The 21012-nt window shown below is 35.4% G+C and overlaps 1 protein-coding gene across 1 annotated transcript; it reads left to right on the top strand.

Moving 5' to 3' along the window:
* The first annotated feature begins 1918 nt into the window (after positions 1-1918).
* On the top strand, positions 1919-20222 carry ANXA1 (annexin A1). The gene is made up of 13 exons (XM_014794702.2): positions 1919-2033; positions 8451-8530; positions 8621-8729; positions 9281-9375; positions 10237-10350; positions 11175-11265; positions 12871-12950; positions 13140-13196; positions 15141-15234; positions 16104-16199; positions 17314-17372; positions 18786-18908; positions 19871-20222. Exons 2-13 carry the CDS (start codon positions 8465-8467, stop codon positions 19925-19927), a joined length of 1041 nt encoding a protein of 346 aa, XP_014650188.1. The 5' UTR covers positions 1919-2033; positions 8451-8464; the 3' UTR covers positions 19928-20222.
* Positions 20223-21012: the final 790 nt, after the last annotated feature.

The following is a 21012-nucleotide window of genomic DNA, read 5'->3' as shown; positions in this document are numbered from 1 at the left end:
TCCTTAATTCTGCTACAAGTTCTGCATTTACTGTTGCTATTATAGGTTTGCCAATGCATTACAAATCCAAGTATATAAAGCCATTCTTCTGGATTTATGCTACTGGTCACCACAAAAACAAAAAAAAATGACACTATGTGTTTCTTTTAGGTAGTTATATTTTATAAAAGGTACATGGACTTTTTTCTTCATTTTGCCAAAGTGTCACTGTGCAGAAATGTTCCAACATTTCTGTTACCAAAGTTGGGAATACAAATACAAATAGGAAAATAAATTTTGTGTAAATATCTTTTCCCTTCTTACCTGACAAAAAAATGTAGTATTAGAAAGCTGATCTACATCTGTCAAGATTGATTTGCAGTAATATTGATCAATTAATTAGTAGCTAATTAATTAGTTCAACGCATACTTACAGTAGGTGCCAAAAATATAGATTGGCGTTTTCTCAAATATTTAGATTAGATGATCATCCTACTTCAGGATGTGTTGACTTCCTTGACATTAGTTTTGAGCATTTAGATTGTGTTATAAAAACAACCTTAAGAAAGTATTTTCACTGATTTTTCTAAACCTGACATATATATGTAATTACCTGAGATATCTATGAGGAAAAGAGGAAAAAGAACAAAGCACTAAAATGTAGCATAAACTGAACCATAATGCTGTGAGAGTCCATATTTATGTATAGTTTAATGGAAACATCATAAAAAATTTTATAAGGTTTCATGAAGAATAAAAATGAATTACCCTTGAGGATACCTGAACAAATTTCCTTTCTTTCCATCAGGTGGGAAATTTTTTATGGTACCTGTTTGGTAATAGTAGCTACTCCATTATCATTTCAATTTATTGTTCTGGTTTAATGTTCAACTGCTCTACAATGTCAAAGTTTATATTTAACTTTTTTATATATAACTTTCTTTTTTTTTGTGAGGAGATCAGCCCTGTGCTAACATCTGCCAATCCTCCTCTTTTTTTGCTGAGGAAGACCGGCCCTGGGCTAACATCCGTGTCCATCTTCCTCCACTTTATATGGGACGCTGCCACAGCATGGCGTGCCAAGCGGTGGGTCGGTGCGCGCCCGGGATCCGAACCGGCGAACCCCAGGCCACCGCAGCGGAGCGCGCGCACTTAACCACTTGCGCCACCGGACCGGCCGCCTATAACTGTTTCTATACAAAGTTTATATATAACTGATTCTATACAAAAAAATTAATGTAGATAGGTCTTTCTCTATGCTAATACTTTTTTTGGATGTCATAATGATCATATTTCTAGCATTAACTTTGTTTAAAATTTTGAGACAATCTGGAGCTTTATTTCTTTTATATTTCTTATTTATATCAACAAGCTATATGCAAGCACAAAAAGTCTCTTATTTTGAAGGCGGGAAAAATGCTGGTGAAATATAAATACAAAATTATTCAGCACTGCCTAACGTTAAAATTTACGAACATAAATTATTTCTTAATTGTGGCAAGATTTCTAGTGGGTAGGCACCCTAGATAATATTATCCCTATTTTACAAAAGTTGAAACAGGCTAGGGAAATTAAATGTGTCCCCAAGGTCACATAGTCATAAATCATGGGGCTGGGATTCAAACCGAAAGAGTTTTTTTGGCTTGTTTGTTTTAAAGTTTATACATTTTTCATTTCACAACTTGTTTAACTAAAAAAGTCTTCCAGTCATTGGTATCAGGATGGGGCGGATAGTACTGTATACTTGAAAATCTATTGCATTTTACTCCCTCTGGAAAAAGCAGTGCTAACTAAAGAGGGAAAAAAAAATCTGTCCTTCCGTGCTGTCAGCTACGAGCTGGTTCAGTGAGTAGTTTTGCAAGACTTGTTTCACTTTGTTTTGGACAAGGCTGAGCCCTGTATTTCAAACAAAAGGCAGCCTATTACTAACTTCTGGTTGCTAGGTGTGGCCTCCTTCAAGTTCTATAAAATCAGAAGCCCAGGGCTCCAGTGGTAGTGTGAAACGTTCAGAGAAGAATCTCTCTTCAGTTTGTTGGAAGAAGGTGGAAAAAAAGGTAAGTCTTGGTTGTCCTTTTAGTTGGTTTTGGTTGTTTTGAAAACTTTTCCCATCACAGTGTTTCATGTTACTGTTTCTGTAGGATTTATGGCTAGTTGCATTTAATATGTTTTGATAAATCTTTCTGTAAAATTACATTGGGTATTTATATTTGGGGAATACAAACTGTAATGTTTTATTTAGTTAAGAAATATAATTTTAAAAATAAGGAAAGTTTGCTTAATATTGGCTTATTGTACTGTTGGTGAGTTACCATGGAAAAGAGGGAAAGAATGTGTTTTCCTCCTCCAAGTTATGAGTTTCCAAGAGCTGTGAGTGCCGTCCATGGAAATCATGATGGATGGTGGGTGCTGGTGGGGGCCAGGCGGGAAGAACAGCTGTGCCAGAGGTGGGTTTCAGGGAACTGTTTTAAAATAGCAGGACTTACACAATTTATTTTCTTCTTTTGTAAGGAAAACTAAATAGATTCAAACCTCATAGTGGTAATCATGCCCTTTGTAATTAACATTTTGAAATTAACGTTATGTTTACTCATGCAGTATAAACAAATAAGAGGATCTGCTTATTAATCATTTCATGTGAAGAGGGTGTGGCCACATTCTTTTTCCTGTAGTCTCTGTGTCACAGACAGGCTTTTCAAGTGTTGGTTTGAAAACTTAAGGGGAAAGGAAATATTTCCTGGGTGGTGTCAGATAAATTATCCCTTTGGAATGCCAGTAGGGCACTCTAAAAATTATTCCACTTGGTAGTATCTTGATTGTTGAATAAGCTAATGGCCATAAAACTCCTTTAAAAAGCACCAAGCAAATCTAAAGTAGAGTTTTTACTGATGTTGGATATATGTGCAAAAGTGAGAGATTTTGAATCATAACTATATGTCTGGCTATTGCTCATTACAAATATTCCTTCCAGAATCTTTCTCTTAGCCCACTTTGAATGTTAAGTTAAATGCCCTCATATCTAATTTTTAATACTAGTTAATTAAGAAAGGTGTGTTTTTCTTGCCCTGTTTATGTCTAAAATTATGTATGGTCTTTGAAAACGTAACATTCCCCTCTGCCTGCAGGAACGTATTTTGGTAGCTGGAAGAGAAGGCACATTGCAAAATGATTCAAATGTGGTAAAACGCTGGTTTCATAATTCTGAAACAGCCTCTTCTCCAGAAGTTGTTACTACCCTGGCCTCAGGCTCAACCACATCTGGCAGATATTCTACATTTGAGGTTGACAAAATAGTTAAAAATAACATTAAGGAAACAGCTAGTTTCTTGCTTACTAAATACTTTTTCAATCAAAAGATCTGCAAAGGTTGATTTCTGTATATGATGTTACCTTGCTGAGCTAGTTGTTTTTAATCCTCTCTAGACCCATTAATTTATGTCTTATATTTAAAATCAGAGCTAAACCAATGGACCTATTATTTTTCAGTGATAAACTCAAAGCAGTTTTTTGGAGTAAATGAGTTCCTCTTTCTGTAAAATGGGATAGATCTTTATCAGAAAGATCAGAATAGATACAATTTATGTAATACTTTCTTTCATTATGCTGATTTTATCCACCTCCATCCACTTGAGGTGGAATTTAAGATTGGCACTTCAGAGATATGTTAGATCTTAGATGTTACTTATTGCAACACTCATTTTTATGAATGAAGACCCTCTGGCGAAGTTAAATGTTTTCTTGTGATTACAGAGTCAGTTAAAGAGAATCAAAATAGGGATTAGAACTCTTCAGTTCTTATTTTTATATTCTATAGTTGTGGGTAGAAAATATTTGCCAAATTAGTATGGATATGTTTCCTAAATAATCAGCTCTGATGCACTATTTATTTATTCAGTAATACTTATTAGCATACTAAACACTACGCATTTTGCCAGGGGTTGGAGGTCCACAATAAGTAGTAGATTAGCATTGCCCTTGTGGAATGCTGCCGGGGAACATAGATAATAGAAAGTGATGATACAGAATGATAGGGGCTAGTGTAGGGGTAAAGGCAGGATGCTTTGGCAGAGCACAGAAAGTCATCCAACCCAGTGTTGAACCAATGAAGGCTTTCTAGAGGATGTCATGAAGCCTATGCTGAGTCTTCTCTCAGAAGTAACAGTTAGGCAAAGGGAAGTGGACGTGGAGCAGGAAATAGCGTTGCAGGCAAAGGGAACACCCTAACCAGAGGCCTAGAAGCAGAACATTCATGTGACTACCTTTCATGAAGTGGTGCTTCCCAGGTCGTGCTATTGTGCAGTCTAATTGCCTTCTCTCACACAGGTAGGTGTGGGAAGGGCTTGTGAAATACATATTCGAGGAAAAAACTGAGCATCAGCCCAAGCATTGAAAAATAAACTGCCTAGGGCTGGGGTGAAACCTGCCACAGTCTCCATGAGTTAACCATTAATAAATTTGATTCTCAAGTGTGAGCTATTAAAAATAACATTGATCTTGGTCACTAGTTTAAAAGAATCTACAGTACTTTGGAATCAGAAGGCATGGATTTATGTATGCCTTGATGCTTGCCACTAATATCTAGAAAACTGCCAGAAAATTACACTCTGTTTTCCCAGGTAGAAAATGGGGACAATGGTGTTGTCCTATGCGAGGATTAATTGCTGCTGTTATCCTTGCAGAACTCTGATTGTTCCAGGTTGTCACCAGGAATGCATGATAGACAAACTTGCCTTCCTCTGTTACGCGTTCTGAAAGGAGCCTTTCATGGAGCTGACAGAGATAGAAATTGAGATTTAAAAAAAGTTAGACTTTTCTTTTGCAATAATTTCAAACCCTCATAGAAGTTGCAAAAATATTGCACAGAATTACCGTATACTTTTTACCCAGATTCTACAATTGTCAACATTTCACCACATTTGCTTTATCATTAATTCTTCCTCTTGCCCCTTCCACTCATGACTTTTGAGAGAACACTGAAAATATGATGCCCCTATGCCTCTAAATACTTCTGTCTGTCTATATTAAAAAATAAAGGACACAACTATACTGCAGTTTTAAAAAATCAGGAAATTAACTTTGATACCGCAAGCCTTAGTGTTCTCAAATTGTTGAGTTAGTGCAATTGCTAATGCACCGTTTCTGGAATACCTTTATCTTACAGCTTAGTAAGCATGGATGGCTCTCTGTCTAACACCTTGGACACATTTTTTTTGTATATTTACCTTCTTTAATTCCTTGCTGCATAGGATGAAGAGAGCTCTCTGATGACACATAAATATACAAAAAATGCTCATCTTTAGAAAGCTACACATTTATCCACAGATAACCTGAAAATGGTGCATGCTCACAAAAAGATGACTAATTAGAAGAACTGTGGAATATTATTAATTTCCATATAGATCAGCCTAGGTATAAATGGCTAATTTCATCTTCAAATTAGACGATGTTAAGGACTGAGATAAACTTGGTTTTGGAGCTCATTGGTAGCCAGATTAAACATATATTGAGCCAAGGTAAGGTAATAAAATAAGCTCTTAAATACTTTGTGCAAGCTCTAAACATTGCAACTAAAAAGAAAAACAGAAAAAAGAAAACCTTTTGTGAACTCAGAGAGTTATTTAAATTATTTTTATTGACTGTACAATTCTATTTTCTAAACCAGACCTGACATTTGTAAAATGTTTGGCAGTCTATAAAACATGTTTGCATGCATTACTTATTTATAGTTAAGCAAGTGATACCTTCAAATTATTGAATGGGTTTTATCAAGTACAAGATGCCGGTTTTCATGCAGAGGATAGGCACTGAACAGACAGAACGGTTTAGCAATACAATTTGGCCAACATATTTTTGCTGTGGTATTTGTAAGGTGTGTTGCAACCATTAAGAGGTTCTGTTAGTACATGTAGTTGACTTTTGAGCACTTAACTAGCAGTACATGATAAAATCTATTTCCTTTAGTGCAATTTCTTACATCCTGCCACAATCCTTGTATCTTTAAGCTTTGCTAAAAGCTAGTAGATATAATTTGGCTGAATCAAGATTACGTTTTCCTCTAATTGCTTTCCTGAGACAGATTCTATTCAACCTCTTTTCTTTTCCAGACCATGCTTTCAGGCAAATTACTTCAGACTAAAATCTAGAACTCAGAGGCTATGTTACAAAGCTGTCTTCTCTATGGACATTGTTGTGTCAAATAAATTATTCAACCCTTTTACTTTTGATATTTTGTGTTATGCAATTAATAGAGTGATATCATTTTCCTAGGCTTTCTCAAGTTTATTTTGTAAAGAAATTGATGTATTATATAAGCAGTTTTTAGAAGTGAAAAAAATGAGTGAAGTACAGTAAAGTTTTCATAAAATTTACTTTGAAGTTATTAGACTCATTTTTAAAATTATATTTGACAATATCCTTAATCTCTTCTTTGATCTCTTTTGAAGTTTTTATTTTCTAATTAAAAAGAGTGAACTATTGGAACACATATTTCTATAACCCATGGAAAAGTACTTTGCTAAGTGACTGATCATATCACTCATTTTGAGGATTCTACTTTATGAAGGACATGGATGAGATGATAAAAATGGAAATTTCAAATACCTGAAACTTTGCCAGAAATTGCTGGAAGTTTTGGTTGTGCTGATTAAGCAACAGGAAAATGAAAGGCCACATGCCAACAGAAATCCCACCAGATTATGACTGTAATGGCAACGAAAACCTTGTGCAAAATTGCACATCATGACTTTACCTTAGGAAACAACTTCGAATGTACCAGTTGCTAGGGGAAGAGATTAAATGAGTGCACAATATATTGGTTCTTCTCAAGGATGACAGAATAGTAATTTGAACAATCCCATGATAATTAAGTGGAGAGAGTGTCTGCTTTGGCTATTATTTCCCTCATGTATTTCATCTCATTACTTGGATGTGGAGTTAATTTTCAGCAGGTGTGGATTGAAATACTTTGTCTGAACATGTTGTTAAGGAATCAGGTTATGGGCTTTACTCCTCATGAGTCATTTAGCTTTATATCAAAAATTTAAAACTTTGGAGACTTTCCTTCCAATCTTCCTCACATGTATTCATGAGAGTAGTTTCCAGAGGGATCAACAAAAGAGCATGGAGAGATAGATCAGTCTAGACCTTGAGCATGGGCTCCTAAAAATATCTCACCAGACAAAAAGGATCAGTGATGATTTCTTTTGTAGATAGAACAGAGAATACATTAATTTTTATCATACTTCAGATTTTAAAAATATTACATGGTTTATTACATAAAACTATTGCTAACCTATGATAGCAATTCAAGAAATTTTCTTTAAGATACAGTTTACCAAAAGAGGGCGTGCATGTCGCAATTGCACCCTGATGCTTCCTGTTAGAGCAAAGAACCTGGTATAAAATAATCCTTTTCCGGGTTTTTTGTGTTGAGTGGAAAAACATGTAGAACTAGTATTTAGACAGCTCCAGTAGGAAGAGTTGTGAGTATAACAGTTACTGCAGGTGCTCAAATAATTTTCTACCAAGGAATGGAAAAGGAAACTGAATTATTTGGGGGAGAAATACCATCTGAATATCTTTTTATAGATAGAGTTTGAGTCTGAATCCACACTGCAGATTGTCACAGATTATTTTACCTCATAAATGTAAACATTGTGCTCTTTCTCTAGCCATTACTTTTGTTCAAGCCCTTATTAATCCTACATAGATTCTCTAGTGGCCTACTAAATGGTCTCTAGCTTCCATCTTGCCCATCTCTTAGCCATTCTGCATGATACAGGGTGAATGATCTTTCTGAAATATAAATGGAATCTTGCTGCTTTCTTTTAAAAAATCCATTAATGTTTTCCCAAAGCTTTGGGGATACATTTAAACCTCTTTGTTTGGGCTTCTGTGAACATTTCTTGCCCCAGTAAACTTCTTTCAACTTCCCCAATATAACAAGCTTCTCTTGGTTTTGTTCTCTAACTTTTCTGCCAGGTTAACCTCGACTCTTCAAGAGAGGTTCAGATCAGCCAGCACCTCCTCTAAGAAGTTTCCTTAGCGTTTGTGTTTTCCTCCTGAGGGCACACACCAGCGTTAAGTTCTCTGAGGCACAGGATGACTTTTCAATGTTTTTGCACCCTCAGTGCTTGACATCTAGCGGGTAGTCTGTAAATACAGAGCAATGAGGTGAATCATCAGCTCCTCCTTTCAGCCTATATGCTTACTTGTAGAAGGTATCTGATTCCTAAAGGTTAGGACTGAATATGCCAAGAAAGAGTCAACTTTCTGAGTGGAGGCCATGGGTTTCTGTTCAAGGGTAAGACTCTGCTTTTAAAAAACTTACATCTAGTATTTTATTAAGCTTCTAAGAGTAACCTTGGAAAGCAAGGTCAAGGCTACTCTATGTCTTGTGTATGTGAGAGGGTGGAGTGGTGTATATGTGTGGTGGGTTTGTGTTTCATAAAAGCACCTACCTGTTTTCTTTCCAGATACTTCTTTAAAAATGTCAATGGTATCAGAATTCCTCAAGCAGGCCTGGTTTATTGAAAACGAAGAGCAGCAATATGTTGTAAGTCAAGTGATAATAAAATAACTTAGTTAAATATTAAAATAGAAACTAAAATGAGTGAATAGACATTTCTTTCTCTCTCTTCCACAGAAAACTGTGAAAGGATCCAAAGGCGGTCCTGGGTCAGCAGTGAGCCCCTATCCCAGCTTCAACCCATCCTCGGATGTTGAAGCCTTGCATAAAGCGATCACAGTTAAAGGTAATTTTATCTCCCCAGAACAGTCCCCTCCTGGACCTTTCAGAATGGCCGTTTGAATGGCTATTGGAAAACAGACATGTGCAATGGAAAGAGACTTCTATTTCAAAGATAAAAAGATTTATTTATCAAATGAAAATATATTTCCTTTCTCAGCACTTAGGAAACTTGGGTCAAATCAGTAGAATCTCTGCAGTAGAATCCCTGCTGCTACAAGACATAACCCTACCAGCTCATTTCTAGTAGAAACTCAATGCTGAAATCAACACCTCTGCTCAGACTTAGTTAGATCCTAGTTTGAACTAGGATCAGACACTGCAACACTGAAGGCCAGGAACAATTTCCTCTTCCTTTCTCATTCAAATTAATGGAATGTCATCTGAAGTGATTCCGTTAGACATGTAGCCTCACGTCTCTATCCTAGGCTGATATAATTTATATTTTTTAGTTTGTTAAGAACTTCCTTTGGAGCATCTTGATAATGACTCATTTTATGTCAGTTACTGATGATGAAGAGAATTGGCTTTAAAAGCCTAGTTGTCCTTTACTTCCAGGTGTGGATGAAGCAACCATCATTGACATTCTGACTAAGAGAAACAATGCACAGCGTCAGCAAATCAAAGCAGCATACCTCCAGGAAAAAGGAAAGGTAGGTTGGAATGGCAAATTTAGATATTTAATTTAAGTTAAATTTATGTGTAAACATGGATTATGAAGCACAGTTACCTAGTTCTTTCAGTCTCTAACCACTGTTTATCATTACAACTAAGACGGATTACAGAATTTGTTTACTTGGTTGCAATTTAATCAATTCTAGCAAATTTACCGGTTTCTACATTGATGGCCTTGGTTCTTTGCAGAAACCATGTTCTATATTGGAGACAAATGTTGAATTTGAACATGAACATTAAGATTACTATCAGTAATAAGGAACATGTTCTGATTGAAATGTGTCTTCTGCTAAAATTTAAGCTGAGATGTTTAATGTCTAAATGTAAAGTCTATACATATAATTCTACTTTACAAGAAAACCATATTTTTTATACCAAACATGGGTAATTTTTTTAAAGAGTGCAATTAGAAAACTATATAATGTCCATGTCTGATTATTGTGCTTATTTGAGCAGTGTAAACCTCAAAGATTGGAAAAATCATTAATACATGATTTTAAAAGTATTCTTAGTACTGATTCGGTTAATACACAACCCTCTATCTTTTGAACTTTGTCATTTCTTCCCTGTGTAAAAGATTGAGAACATTGTCCTTTAGGAAATTATCAATAAATTCAGGAAAATTTCATTCTCATTACTCTAGATCTAAAAGACTAAGATAACATTCTAAATATCCAGTACCCTTTTGTATGTAAAGGGAAGGAGTTCTAAGAGATATTGGGTTTAGCAATCAGTAGTAAGAACACCCACAGGTCAGGTCATACCACATTGCTCTGTCACTTAGCATGTTACTTATTAGAAGCCCTGATTCTAATCTCTTGGATTTCTAATCTCTTCAGCCCCTGGATGAAGCTCTGAAGAAAGCCCTTACAGGTCACCTGGAGGACGTTGCTTTGGCTCTGTTAAAAACTCCAGCCCGGTTTGATGCTGATGAACTCCGTGCTGCCATGAAGGTAGATCACCTGATTTAAGCTATTAATAAACAAAAACTCAACTGAGTAAATTTAAATATCTAATTAACTTTATTCAATGATTCATGAATGAGGCAGCATCCCATCTAGTAAGCAGAAAGATGCTCCAAGGAGTTGTACAAAATGGAAAGTATTTATAGGTAGAAACTGGGCGGGACAAAAAGTTATTAGCAAAAGAAAAGAAAGGAGTGTTTCAGACAAGGTCCCCTTTCTTTGGGGGAAGGGTAGCAGGGATTTTATCAGGCAGATTACCCCACTAGTGTTCATCATAAATTTCCAGACTGATTGGTTTAAGATCACATTCCTGGAAGGGGCTGGAATTGCAATTAAATCTTGGTTTGCTGTCCTGGGGTCTAGTGACTCCACCTTGGGGGGCTTTTTTTCTTCTCTTTTTAACAAAGCAAACTTCTTTCCTCAAGAGAAAGTATAGGTCAAGTTCACATATGCCTCCTATTGTATCCTCAACATCTAGTACAGGGCTTGTCAATCACTGGAAATAAATTAATAAATAAATGAATGAATAATGTTGGCATTAACAACTGTGTTATTTCCACTCTCCTCATGATGTCACTGTAGAAGTCATATATTTCACCTTTTATATTTTTGTCCAAAATATTGGCTTTAAGCCTATTTTGTTTTTAGAGCAATATAATAGACAGAGCTTATTGTAAATATTAAATATTGTGAGTATTTACTAAATACTGTGGGAAAGTTACTAAATGCCAGATTCAACAAATTTTGGGACACAAAAACTAGTTGATGCTCCTGAATGAAGATTTTCCTACATTTCTTCTTTTTCAATACAGGGCCTTGGAACTGATGAAGACACTCTGATTGAAATTTTGACATCAAGAACTAACAAAGAAATCAGAGAAATTAACCGAGTCTATAGAGACGGTAAGTTTTAATGTCCAACAGTCCAAGTGCCTTAGTTGGAAAGGAAATCTGCTATACTTTTCTTAAAATTGAATGTGGATGTTAATTATGGAGGCTTTTCTACTTATTAACATATTTCTTCATCGTTTGGCACATGTCTACCACATGCACACATTGTTACCAGACAGCATCCAAGTTGCTGGGTGCTGATAAGGGAGGCGATGTCCCAGCCCTCATCAAGTTTGCACTTAATAGAAAATGTCCCTCTAGGACAAATGACCCCATATGATTGTAATGGAAAATTCAACTGAAAACATCGAATTTAAAGAATTTTCTAAAAACATTTCCTATTATTCTGAGGAATTTATTTCTAAGAAATAAATAAATTTCATAGAAATGTCCCATTCTCTTTTATTTTGAAAAGATAACAAAAAAATAAAAATCTCCAAACAAAATATTCTCCATTTGTCCTTGAAAAGGTAAAGAACTAGGTGCCTATAATTCTCTGATGGAAACTAAGTTTACCATTATGAACATAAATGACTCACTTATTCTTTATCTCTAGTTAGGTCCATGGGGATGAAAGACGAGCCACGGCTCACTTTATCTACCCAGTGGAACATCTCATTTGAGTGATATGCTCAGCACTGTAGAGGGTGGATGTAACTGCGTCCTGCGCAGTGCTGGGCCTTTTACTATTTTTCTTTTCCAGTTTCCTGAGCCCCTGGCTTTACTCTTGTATGATGATGTGACATCATAGAGGATCTTTCTGCTTGATTTTCACACCAAGCACAGAGAACACAACAGCCCTTGCATATTCTTTTCAAAGCAATTTAATAAAGAAATCAGAATAAGGAAGCTTTTAACCTTATTTTCTGAATTCTTATCTCATTATGATATCTGTCTTAGATCCATTTATTAGTAATAATAATCAAGAATGGCATTATTAATAGTTTTTTGTTTGATAAAACAGTTTACAAAGGTAAAAGTCCTATTTCTCCATTACATCCAAGATACAGTCCAATGATAGCTTATTAAACTGCCCTGTCTTCCACTTAAATATAAATTCAGTTAATTTTTTTCTAATTCAGCATTATTTTGCATAGTTAAGTAAAGGGTGTTTAGATAAAGAAAAGTTTTAAATCTATATCTATATATACATACACACATTACACACATAATTAAACTATATTGTATATAACATACTTATAATTTTTAAAGTAACTAATCTGTGTTCAGGCAAGAACCTCTGGTTTATTCTTTTAAATAACTCTTCTATTCATCTCATTGCTTAAATTCTGACATGTATTATTTCAGAATTAATTATTTAATAAAGTATGCCTATGCAATTTATTCTTGTTAGCAAATGCTTTATAACTGTAGGTTTTCATTCACAGTATTATCTAAATTGCTTTCATTGCCCTATAGGAAATAAATTTGATGATCTAAAATTTTACTTGCTCTGAATTCTCTATTTTTATTTAAAAATGATAATATTTGAAATGTGTTCCATAAGTCATTGAACATTTGGATTGCAAATTATAAGCCAATATAGAGATGTCAGAAATTATTATCACAATTATTTATTACTAGTTTACTGCAAAATATACTGTTCTTATTTCTCAGAACTGAAGAGAGATCTGGCTAAAGACATCACCTCAGACACCTCTGGAGATTTTCAGAAGGCTTTGCTTTCTCTTGCTAAGGTATAACTCAGCTCAAGAAAAGCCTGTTCTTTTATGAAGAGTAAAATCTTAGATTTTGTCTCTCTCTAGAAATGAACAATTGACTCTCTTTTTCTCCAAGAATATTATTTATCTGATTTTAAGAGAACTAAATAAATCATGTGATTACATGTAAGAAAACAACTTACAAGAGAATGGAATTTTTTTCAGGGTGACCGATCTGAGGATTTGGGGGTGAATGATGAGTTGGCTGATTCAGACGCCAGGGTAAGTGAATGCTTAAAGATACTCCTAGAGTTGACCTTGCTACCTCAAATAGATCCTAGGTTAGGTGAGGTATCACTTGATGGCCTCCACATGAAAGCAAATCTAATGTCCTCCGAGATGTCAATGGCACCTAATGTTCATTCCCTGAATGACGCACCTGTACTTGAACAGCCCAAGAAAGAAGAATGTGGGCTTTATGTTTTCAATACATTTCATTATTCATAAAGCCAGCCAGAGAGGACTGAAAGAGAACAATGAGAATTGGATTTGTCATTCTCAAGAATTGTTTTGTTGAGAAAATTCTGAATTTTTATTTTACCAGGTATAAGACAGGGAAAAGTAATTTTTTATTAAGTGAAGTGCAACCAGTAAGTACATCTAAGATTCTTTTAACAGTGAACATTGGAATGGTTTATAGATGTAAGTTTATATTGTAAAAGTGTTACAGCAATGATATTATAATTATTAAAAAATTATAACATATTTACTTTCAAGTATATTGTTACATATAGTTTCAGTGAGGTTGCTGGATGTTTATACAGCAATCCATTGGCAACATTAGAAAACTCCTGCCATTTTAGGGCCTGGAATTTCTGTTAAAAAAAAATGGAGGGCCTGCCCCGTGGCTTAGCGGTTAAGTGCACGTGCTCCACTACTGGCGGCCCGGGTTCTGATCCTGGGCACGCACCGTTGCACCACTTCTCCAGCCATGCTGAGGCCGCGTCCCACATACAGCAACTAGCAGGATGTGCAACTATGACGTACAACTATCTACTGGGGCTTTGGGGGAAAAAAAAGGAGGAGGATTGGCAATAGATGTTAGCTCAGAGCCAGTCTTCCTCAGCAAAAAGAGGAGGATTAGCATGGATGTTAGCTCAGGGCTGATCTGCCTCACCAAAAAAAAAAAAAAAAAAAAAAAAATGGAAAAATGGAAACTATTACTTGCATACACCTTCCTCATGGGGGATAGTATTTTCTCTATAAATTCATCACAGAGAGTCAGTAAGAATAGAAACACATTTATCCACCCCAGCTCCCTTCACAGTGTCAGTACGTTATCTTGAACAAAACAGGCACTCATTAACTTTTTGTTGAATAAATGCATACGTATCAGTTCAGTTTGCTTGAAAAGTCTAAAATAACTTCTTATGTTCATTGGAAGTTTGACCATTTTAACAGAAATCGTGCAAGCATATCAATGAACAAAAGCTAGCATTTGAATAATTGCCCATAATAAAAAATTATTCTTATTTGCTTTAATATTTCTGAATTTGCTTTCCATCGTAAGACTCTCAGGGCTCTTAGATATATATTTATGGCAGCTACATGGATTACTATGACCCTGGAGGATGATGGTAATTAACATTTCAAAGTTAACAGAGGCTGCTTGTGACAATAAGTCAGGGATTATCTTTTTCATTTACAGAAGAGGGAAATCTGGAGTTTAATAAGGTTAAATTAGTTATCTGAGATTACAGAGCTATCAAGTTGTGGAGTCAGAATTGGTTGCAGAGTCAGAATTTGAATCCAGAAATTCCAACATCAAAATTCAAGATCTGGGTTATGGTTGAATTATTGATTTATTAGTACCATTTGCTGATAATTACTTTTGAACAATTAAGAGTAAAAAAAAATTTTTTAGTGTCCCTTGGAGTTGTCTTGATCTAGAGCATAATCTTAAAGCAATTTAATTCAACAAACATTTATTCTGCAAACATATATTCAGTCTCCAATGTTGGCGAGGCACCTTGAGAGATACTGTGGAAGATACAAACAAAATAAGGTCCCTGTCTTTAAGGAACTTGCAGTCTTAGCATTGCCTACTCTGATCGTATGGGACACAAAGCAGCTGCCTAGAAAGAAAATCTTTGAAGAGATCTAACATTCTTGTGCAGATATCAAGTCAGCAAATAGTCAAGTGTTTATTTTTGTGTGTCTTGACAGGCCTTATATGAGGCAGGAGAAAGGAGAAAAGGGACAGATGTGAATGTGTTCAACACCATTCTCACCACCAGAAGCTATCCCCATCTTCGCAGAGGTAAGAAGAAAAACAAACGTTTCCTGGAACTCGTTTATAGAAGATGTAATTCTTTTTTTAGTACAAATAAGAAAAAAGAAATAGAGAAGTCTTAAGCAGCATCACTCCCATACCAAATGGATGTAGTGCTCCCTGACCCCTTACTGATATTGGAGCATTTATCCAACTTCGTACAACCACCATTTTATAGTATTTGAAACACATTTTGTGACTTTGGCATGTAGAACATCATTTCATTATTGTCACTATTTCTATTCCCCCCAAATATTTGGAATAAGTGTGACAAAATATATACTACACATACAACAGATCAAATGAAATTGCAATGAAGAAAAACAAACAAAAAAAGGCTAAGTGACAAAAAGAGTATATAGATGTTCCTAAAACAAAAACCAAGAGTTCTTACCTTTGAGCACAGGATTTAACTCTCAGCCTCCTGGAAGCCAAAGCAAAGGAAAGTCGTGATCATTACCTAAAATTCATTATCTTATAATAGCAGACTGATTTCTCATGTTAAAATTGAGAGAAATTTGCTACACAGATTTTTATCTAGGGGAAGATCCATTTGCTATGGCACTTAGCTCTGAACTAGTAAGTGTCATGGTTGTCAATCACAGGCCATTTCTAATAAACATCAACACTGGCAAAAATTTCCCCAAAATGTACAGGAGCATCAAAATAGTCATGTCAGTTACATTCCTAGGAGAAGATGAAGTACCCAAAATATGCCCAGCTGAGTAATTTGCTTTCGAATGTGTTTTGAAGTTCAGTCATCCCAAGGAATGCTTTGAGTCAGTTCCCTGATTTTGCTAATGTTTGCTAAAGAATAGGATATTTTGTACATCTCTTAGTTTAAACTCAATATTCAGTGTTTCAGAAGTACACCAAGTACAGCAAACATGACATGAACAAAGTGGTGGAGTTGGAGATGAAAGGGGACGTCGAGAACTGCTTCACAACTATTGGTATGTGGTCCTGGAGGAGGACGAGTTTTCTAACTTGAAACTGCATCTTCAATGCTGTCCTATAATTTAAAAAGCAAACTAAAACCAAACAAAAAACCCTCAGATATAGTTCATCTATGTTTCAGATAGAGGCAACATGTAAGATAATGGCAATAAAAATTTAGATAAAGGTAGACAATGACCTTCTTAATAATAACAGATATTTTTCCCTTTTTCAGAAAGCTAGGCAGCTGGAAAATAATTACTGAGCGCCTCCTTATGCCAAGCGATGTACCAGGCAGGAGAAAAGTCAGAATGGTCATTAAGAGCATGGGATTTGGAATTAGATAAATGCAGATTCAAATCCTACTCTGTCACTTGCTAATTGAATCATCTTGGACAAGGTCAGAGGGTTTGATTCTGTAGGTCTCCTGGAGCTTCTGAAACTGTCTTCAGAAGAAAAAGGTTTTAAAGGTCTCCCTTATTATTCAGTTGACCAGTCAGAGCTGGGAACCTGCATTCTAAAGCAGTACTTGTCCAACATTACTGTGCACATCAATCCTCTGGAAATCCTCTTAAATTCTCATTCAGGAGGACCCGGGTGAGGCCTGGGACTCTGCGTTTCTAACAAGCTCCCAGTTAACGCCAATTCTTTTGCTCCACAGAGCACGCTTTGAGTAGCAAGGTAGAGAATCTTGCTACTTCTCTACCTTGACACATTCGTTAGTATTTTATTTGATAGCTACCTTATATTTAAAGCAAATCATATTCCACTTTTTAAAAAAAATTTCTTATTATAACATGAAAAAATATTTATTGTATGCCCACATGGCCTTTAACATCTACTGGTTTCCCCATTTCCAAGAAGAGTATACGTAGAATAGCGTGAACTCTTGAAATTGCTATTGGGTGGATTTAAGATAATAGGAGATGGTGATGTTGTCGGGGAAAGAATATTCAAAATCACCATCTAAAGAATAGCTTCTTATAAGCCATATAGCTTGTATTGGGAGGGAAGTAAGGAACAGAAATAGAGAATAGAATCTTGCTGGCAAAACTATATTTCTTATTTCTTTCATATGTATCTTTCTTATTTTGTGGTAAATATGTCAACTGAAGTATGCCTCTCTTGTAGTGAAGTGTGCCACAAGCAAACCAATGTTCTTTGCTGAGAAGCTTCATCAGGCCATGAAGGTAACATTCTATGTATATGTTTTGCTTAGGGGTAAAATTATCATTTGTAGAGAGAACAGAAAACCTCATATTGTTTGAAAAATCACACTTATTTTCATATCTTCCCATTAAAAAGAATCATTGTTCCTTCCAATGCAAGAGGTAACACACTTCCTTATTAGAATAAAATTCTGTTCGATTTGTGTTTTTTCACAGATAAAATAGTAAGGTGAGCTTGCAGGTAATTTGTGGGTTACTCATGATGTGCATAAAACCTGCGTCAGCAGAGGAAGAGTTATTACTTTTTCTTGTAATGTGTGATTTTGGTAACCTACTTCTGCTAAGGTTGAGTTTTACAATCTCCCCCTTTCTAAGTTTCACTTGTCTTTTTTATTATTCTGTCTTCCATACCATGGATTAATATGTCACTCTAAGATTTTAAAATGTCCCTCTAAGATTACTGAAGTAGAAGGTGCTATTAAGATGTATTTGAGTCACTTCAACCACTTCACTTTAACTTTATTCTTTAGCATGCATCATATTATCTAGGATGTGACCCTTATACGTCTATTGTGAAAAATTATTAAGTTCTCTTTTTTTTTTGCCTTTGCAACTCCAAAATAAGAAAGTCTTCAGAGAGAGAGAGATCTAATCATTGAATTAACAGGAAAGAGGCCCTATGCAATGACAGGACTTGCGCCAGGAAGTACTAGGCTGTGCCGTCCCTGCCCCCACGCCTGCTCTTATCTAGTGGGGTGATTAGATGGGTAATGACGAATACTTCGTATTGTAGAAGAGCAGAAGAGGATCCTGTGCCCCAGACTTTGGAAATCAGTGTAGCATTGCTGTCAGCTAAGCTAAGACCTGATATTTGAAGAGAAATTAGCCAGGTGAGGGCAGGGGTAGAAGAGAGGGAGGGATAAAGCAAGATTGGTCCAGGAGGAGGAGGTAGCATGACCCTTTCAAGGTAATAAATACAGAGCGACGGTGATAGTGGAAGAAGAGGTTGTGGAATTAGGCGGGACATTGTGAGCCCAGCTAAAATGATTGGTTTTCATCCTAAAAGCAACAGAAAAACATTGAAGGGTTTTAAATAGATGAATTAGACGATCAGATTTGCAATTTAGAAAGTTCACTTTATTTGTAATTATTGAATAACAGGCAGACGAAAGACTGGATGGTGGACGACTAGTTAGGAGGTTGTAGAAGCTCTTACACACTGCTAATGGAGCAGTTGGGTTCTTGTCATTTTATTACCACACTTGTGTAAAGTGCATTCATGTGTGTGTGTGTGTGTATATTTTAATGTGGAGATAATTTCTCCGTAGAAACTATATAGGTGAGCAAAAGAGCTTCACATTCAAACCTATATCCTGCTTTATTAAGCATATGCTCTGAGTATGAAAGATACTTACCATCATTTGTTTTGGACAGGGTGCTGGAACTCGTGATAAGACATTGATCAGGATTATGGTTTCCCGTTCCGAAATTGACATGAATGATATTAAAGCATTCTATCAGAAGTTGTATGGTATCACTCTGTGCCAAGCCATTTTGGTATGTTATAATTTTCATAATGCTACCCCCACAAATGACCATCATTTTTGCAGCTTCTTCAAAGAGAAAGGCTAACTTACTATGTCTGTAAAGTTCATGTGTAAGGTTAAATTGTTATATTAGGATACATAATTTATAAGTGAATTGAACTTTCACTGGTAAAATCTACCAGTGAGTTATGTACTGAAAAATTACGTGAATTTTCCAGCAGTCATGGAAATATTTAGTTTCCCATACATAAATTTAGCAATCAAAATATTTTAGTAGAGAAATATTAATAATATTTAGTAGAGTAATATTGAAAAATAAATGATTTATTTTACAACGAACATTGATCAGAGGATTAGAAACTTATTATTTTAAATTTTTCCTTAGATTTTTTTATATGTAAAATGTATAAAATGCATGTTCAAGTTAACTTATTATAATGTTAAAAAATAAAAAAAAAGAAAGACAAGTCAAGGGCTTTGAACTTACTGAAAGATAGGCAACTATTTAAATTCAATTTGTTACTTCTATTGGATAACTAAAATAAACCAAGAAAAAGTGAGAAAATCACAGGCTTATAACTTTCTCTCTGGTGAGTGACTCAGCTGTTCCTCAGGGTGATATGAAATGATATTGTGTTATGCTTACTCAATTCTGTGGCTTGTTTCATTCACGGAAAATAATGGCTCTAATATAGAACATAATCAATTCAGAGAAGTGTACAATCTGAATCTTGAAAGCTACTGCTTTTTATATAATAATCAATTAACAAATATCAGTTAACTGCTATATTAATTATATTCTTTAATCAAGTAAATGATATTCTTAGGAAAGATCCTAGATAATTGAGGTACTGTGATGTATGTTCTACAACTGTTAATCTACTAATACAATAATTCTTCTATAATTAAAAATACCTTATGTTGATTATGGCTTCAGGTAGCATTAAATCAACTGTATTTTTTAATCAACAGGATGAAACCAAGGGAGATTATGAAAAGATCCTGGTGGCTCTCTGTGGAAGAGACTAAACATTCCTTTGATGATCTCAAGAATTTTGATCAGAAGACTTTTTAATCATTTCTTTGCATTCCATATGGTAGACAAATAGGAAAGTTTCTTCAGCAGGATTACAGTCTAGCTAACTTCTTTCTGGAAAATATAGCCTATAAATCCTTTTCATAACACAATTCTGTATGTTAGAGATAAGTTTTTTTTTTAAATATACTTACCCCAAACTATAAAACCCCATAAACAGGTTGTCCTAGTAACATTACCTGAGAAGGATGTTTATGTACCAGAAAATAAAATGATTTTATAGGACAATTGGTGTGTCATTGGTTCTTCTATTCTGATTTTCTTCAGTGTGTAATGCAGTGGTTTAATTGAATATCAAGGGACAGGAGCCTGAATCCTAAATTATAATCATTTAATGAAACAGATTTTACATATTAAATTAAAGAAAATGTTCACAGAGTTAGAAAATGGACTCCTTGCATTTTATCATCTGGGTACAGATTATTGGGAGAGTGTCTCTGTAGAATAATGGATTTATTACATCAGCATTGTAACAATTGGACACTCTGCTCTATTTCATGAATCCATATAAAGATGAAATGGCAACAGCAATAAAAATTTCTCACTTTTTAAAAAATGGTAGTTGCACGTTTAGTTTTCTAAGAAACTGTCAAATTTTTTTCCAGAGTGACTGTAGCATTTTAACTTCTTCATAATAAATATATGAGTGATCTAGTTTTTCCACACCCTTGCCAGCATTTGGTATTATCACTATTTTGTATTTTGGCATTGTTTATTTATTTATTTAGCTAACATCCGTGCCAATCCTCCTCTTTTTGCTGAGGAAGATCGGCTCTGAGCTAACATCTATTGCCAATCCTCTTCCTTTTTTTCCCCCAAAGCCCCAATAGTAGTTGTATGTCATAGTTGCACATCCTTCTAGTTGCTGTATGTGGGACGCGGCCTCAGCATGGCCGGAGAAGCGGTGCGTTGGTGCATGCCCGGGATCCGAACCCGGGCCGCCAGTAGGGGAGCGCGAGCACTTAACCGCTAAGCCACGGGGCCAGCCCGGCATTGTTTGTTTTTATTGTTGAGAATT

The sequence above is a fragment of the Ceratotherium simum genome, chromosome 20 (assembly GCF_057802395.1).
Source record: "Ceratotherium simum simum isolate JZ-2026a chromosome 20, ASM5780239v1, whole genome shotgun sequence".
NCBI classification, from domain to species: Eukaryota; Metazoa; Chordata; class Mammalia; order Perissodactyla; family Rhinocerotidae; genus Ceratotherium; species Ceratotherium simum.
This window is presented reverse-complemented; position numbering and strand designations above follow the sequence as displayed.

Coding starts and splice junctions, on each gene's coding strand:
- ANXA1 (XM_014794702.2), top strand. CDS start 8,465: ATGTCAATGGTATCAGAATTCCTCAAGCAGGCCTGGTTTATTGAAAAC. Junction 9,376..10,236: donor ACCTCCAGGAAAAAGGAAAG/GTAGGTTGGAAT, acceptor TAATCTCTTCAG/CCCCTGGATGAAGCTCTGAA. Junction 18,909..19,870: donor CTCTGTGCCAAGCCATTTTG/GTATGTTATAAT, acceptor TTTAATCAACAG/GATGAAACCAAGGGAGATTA.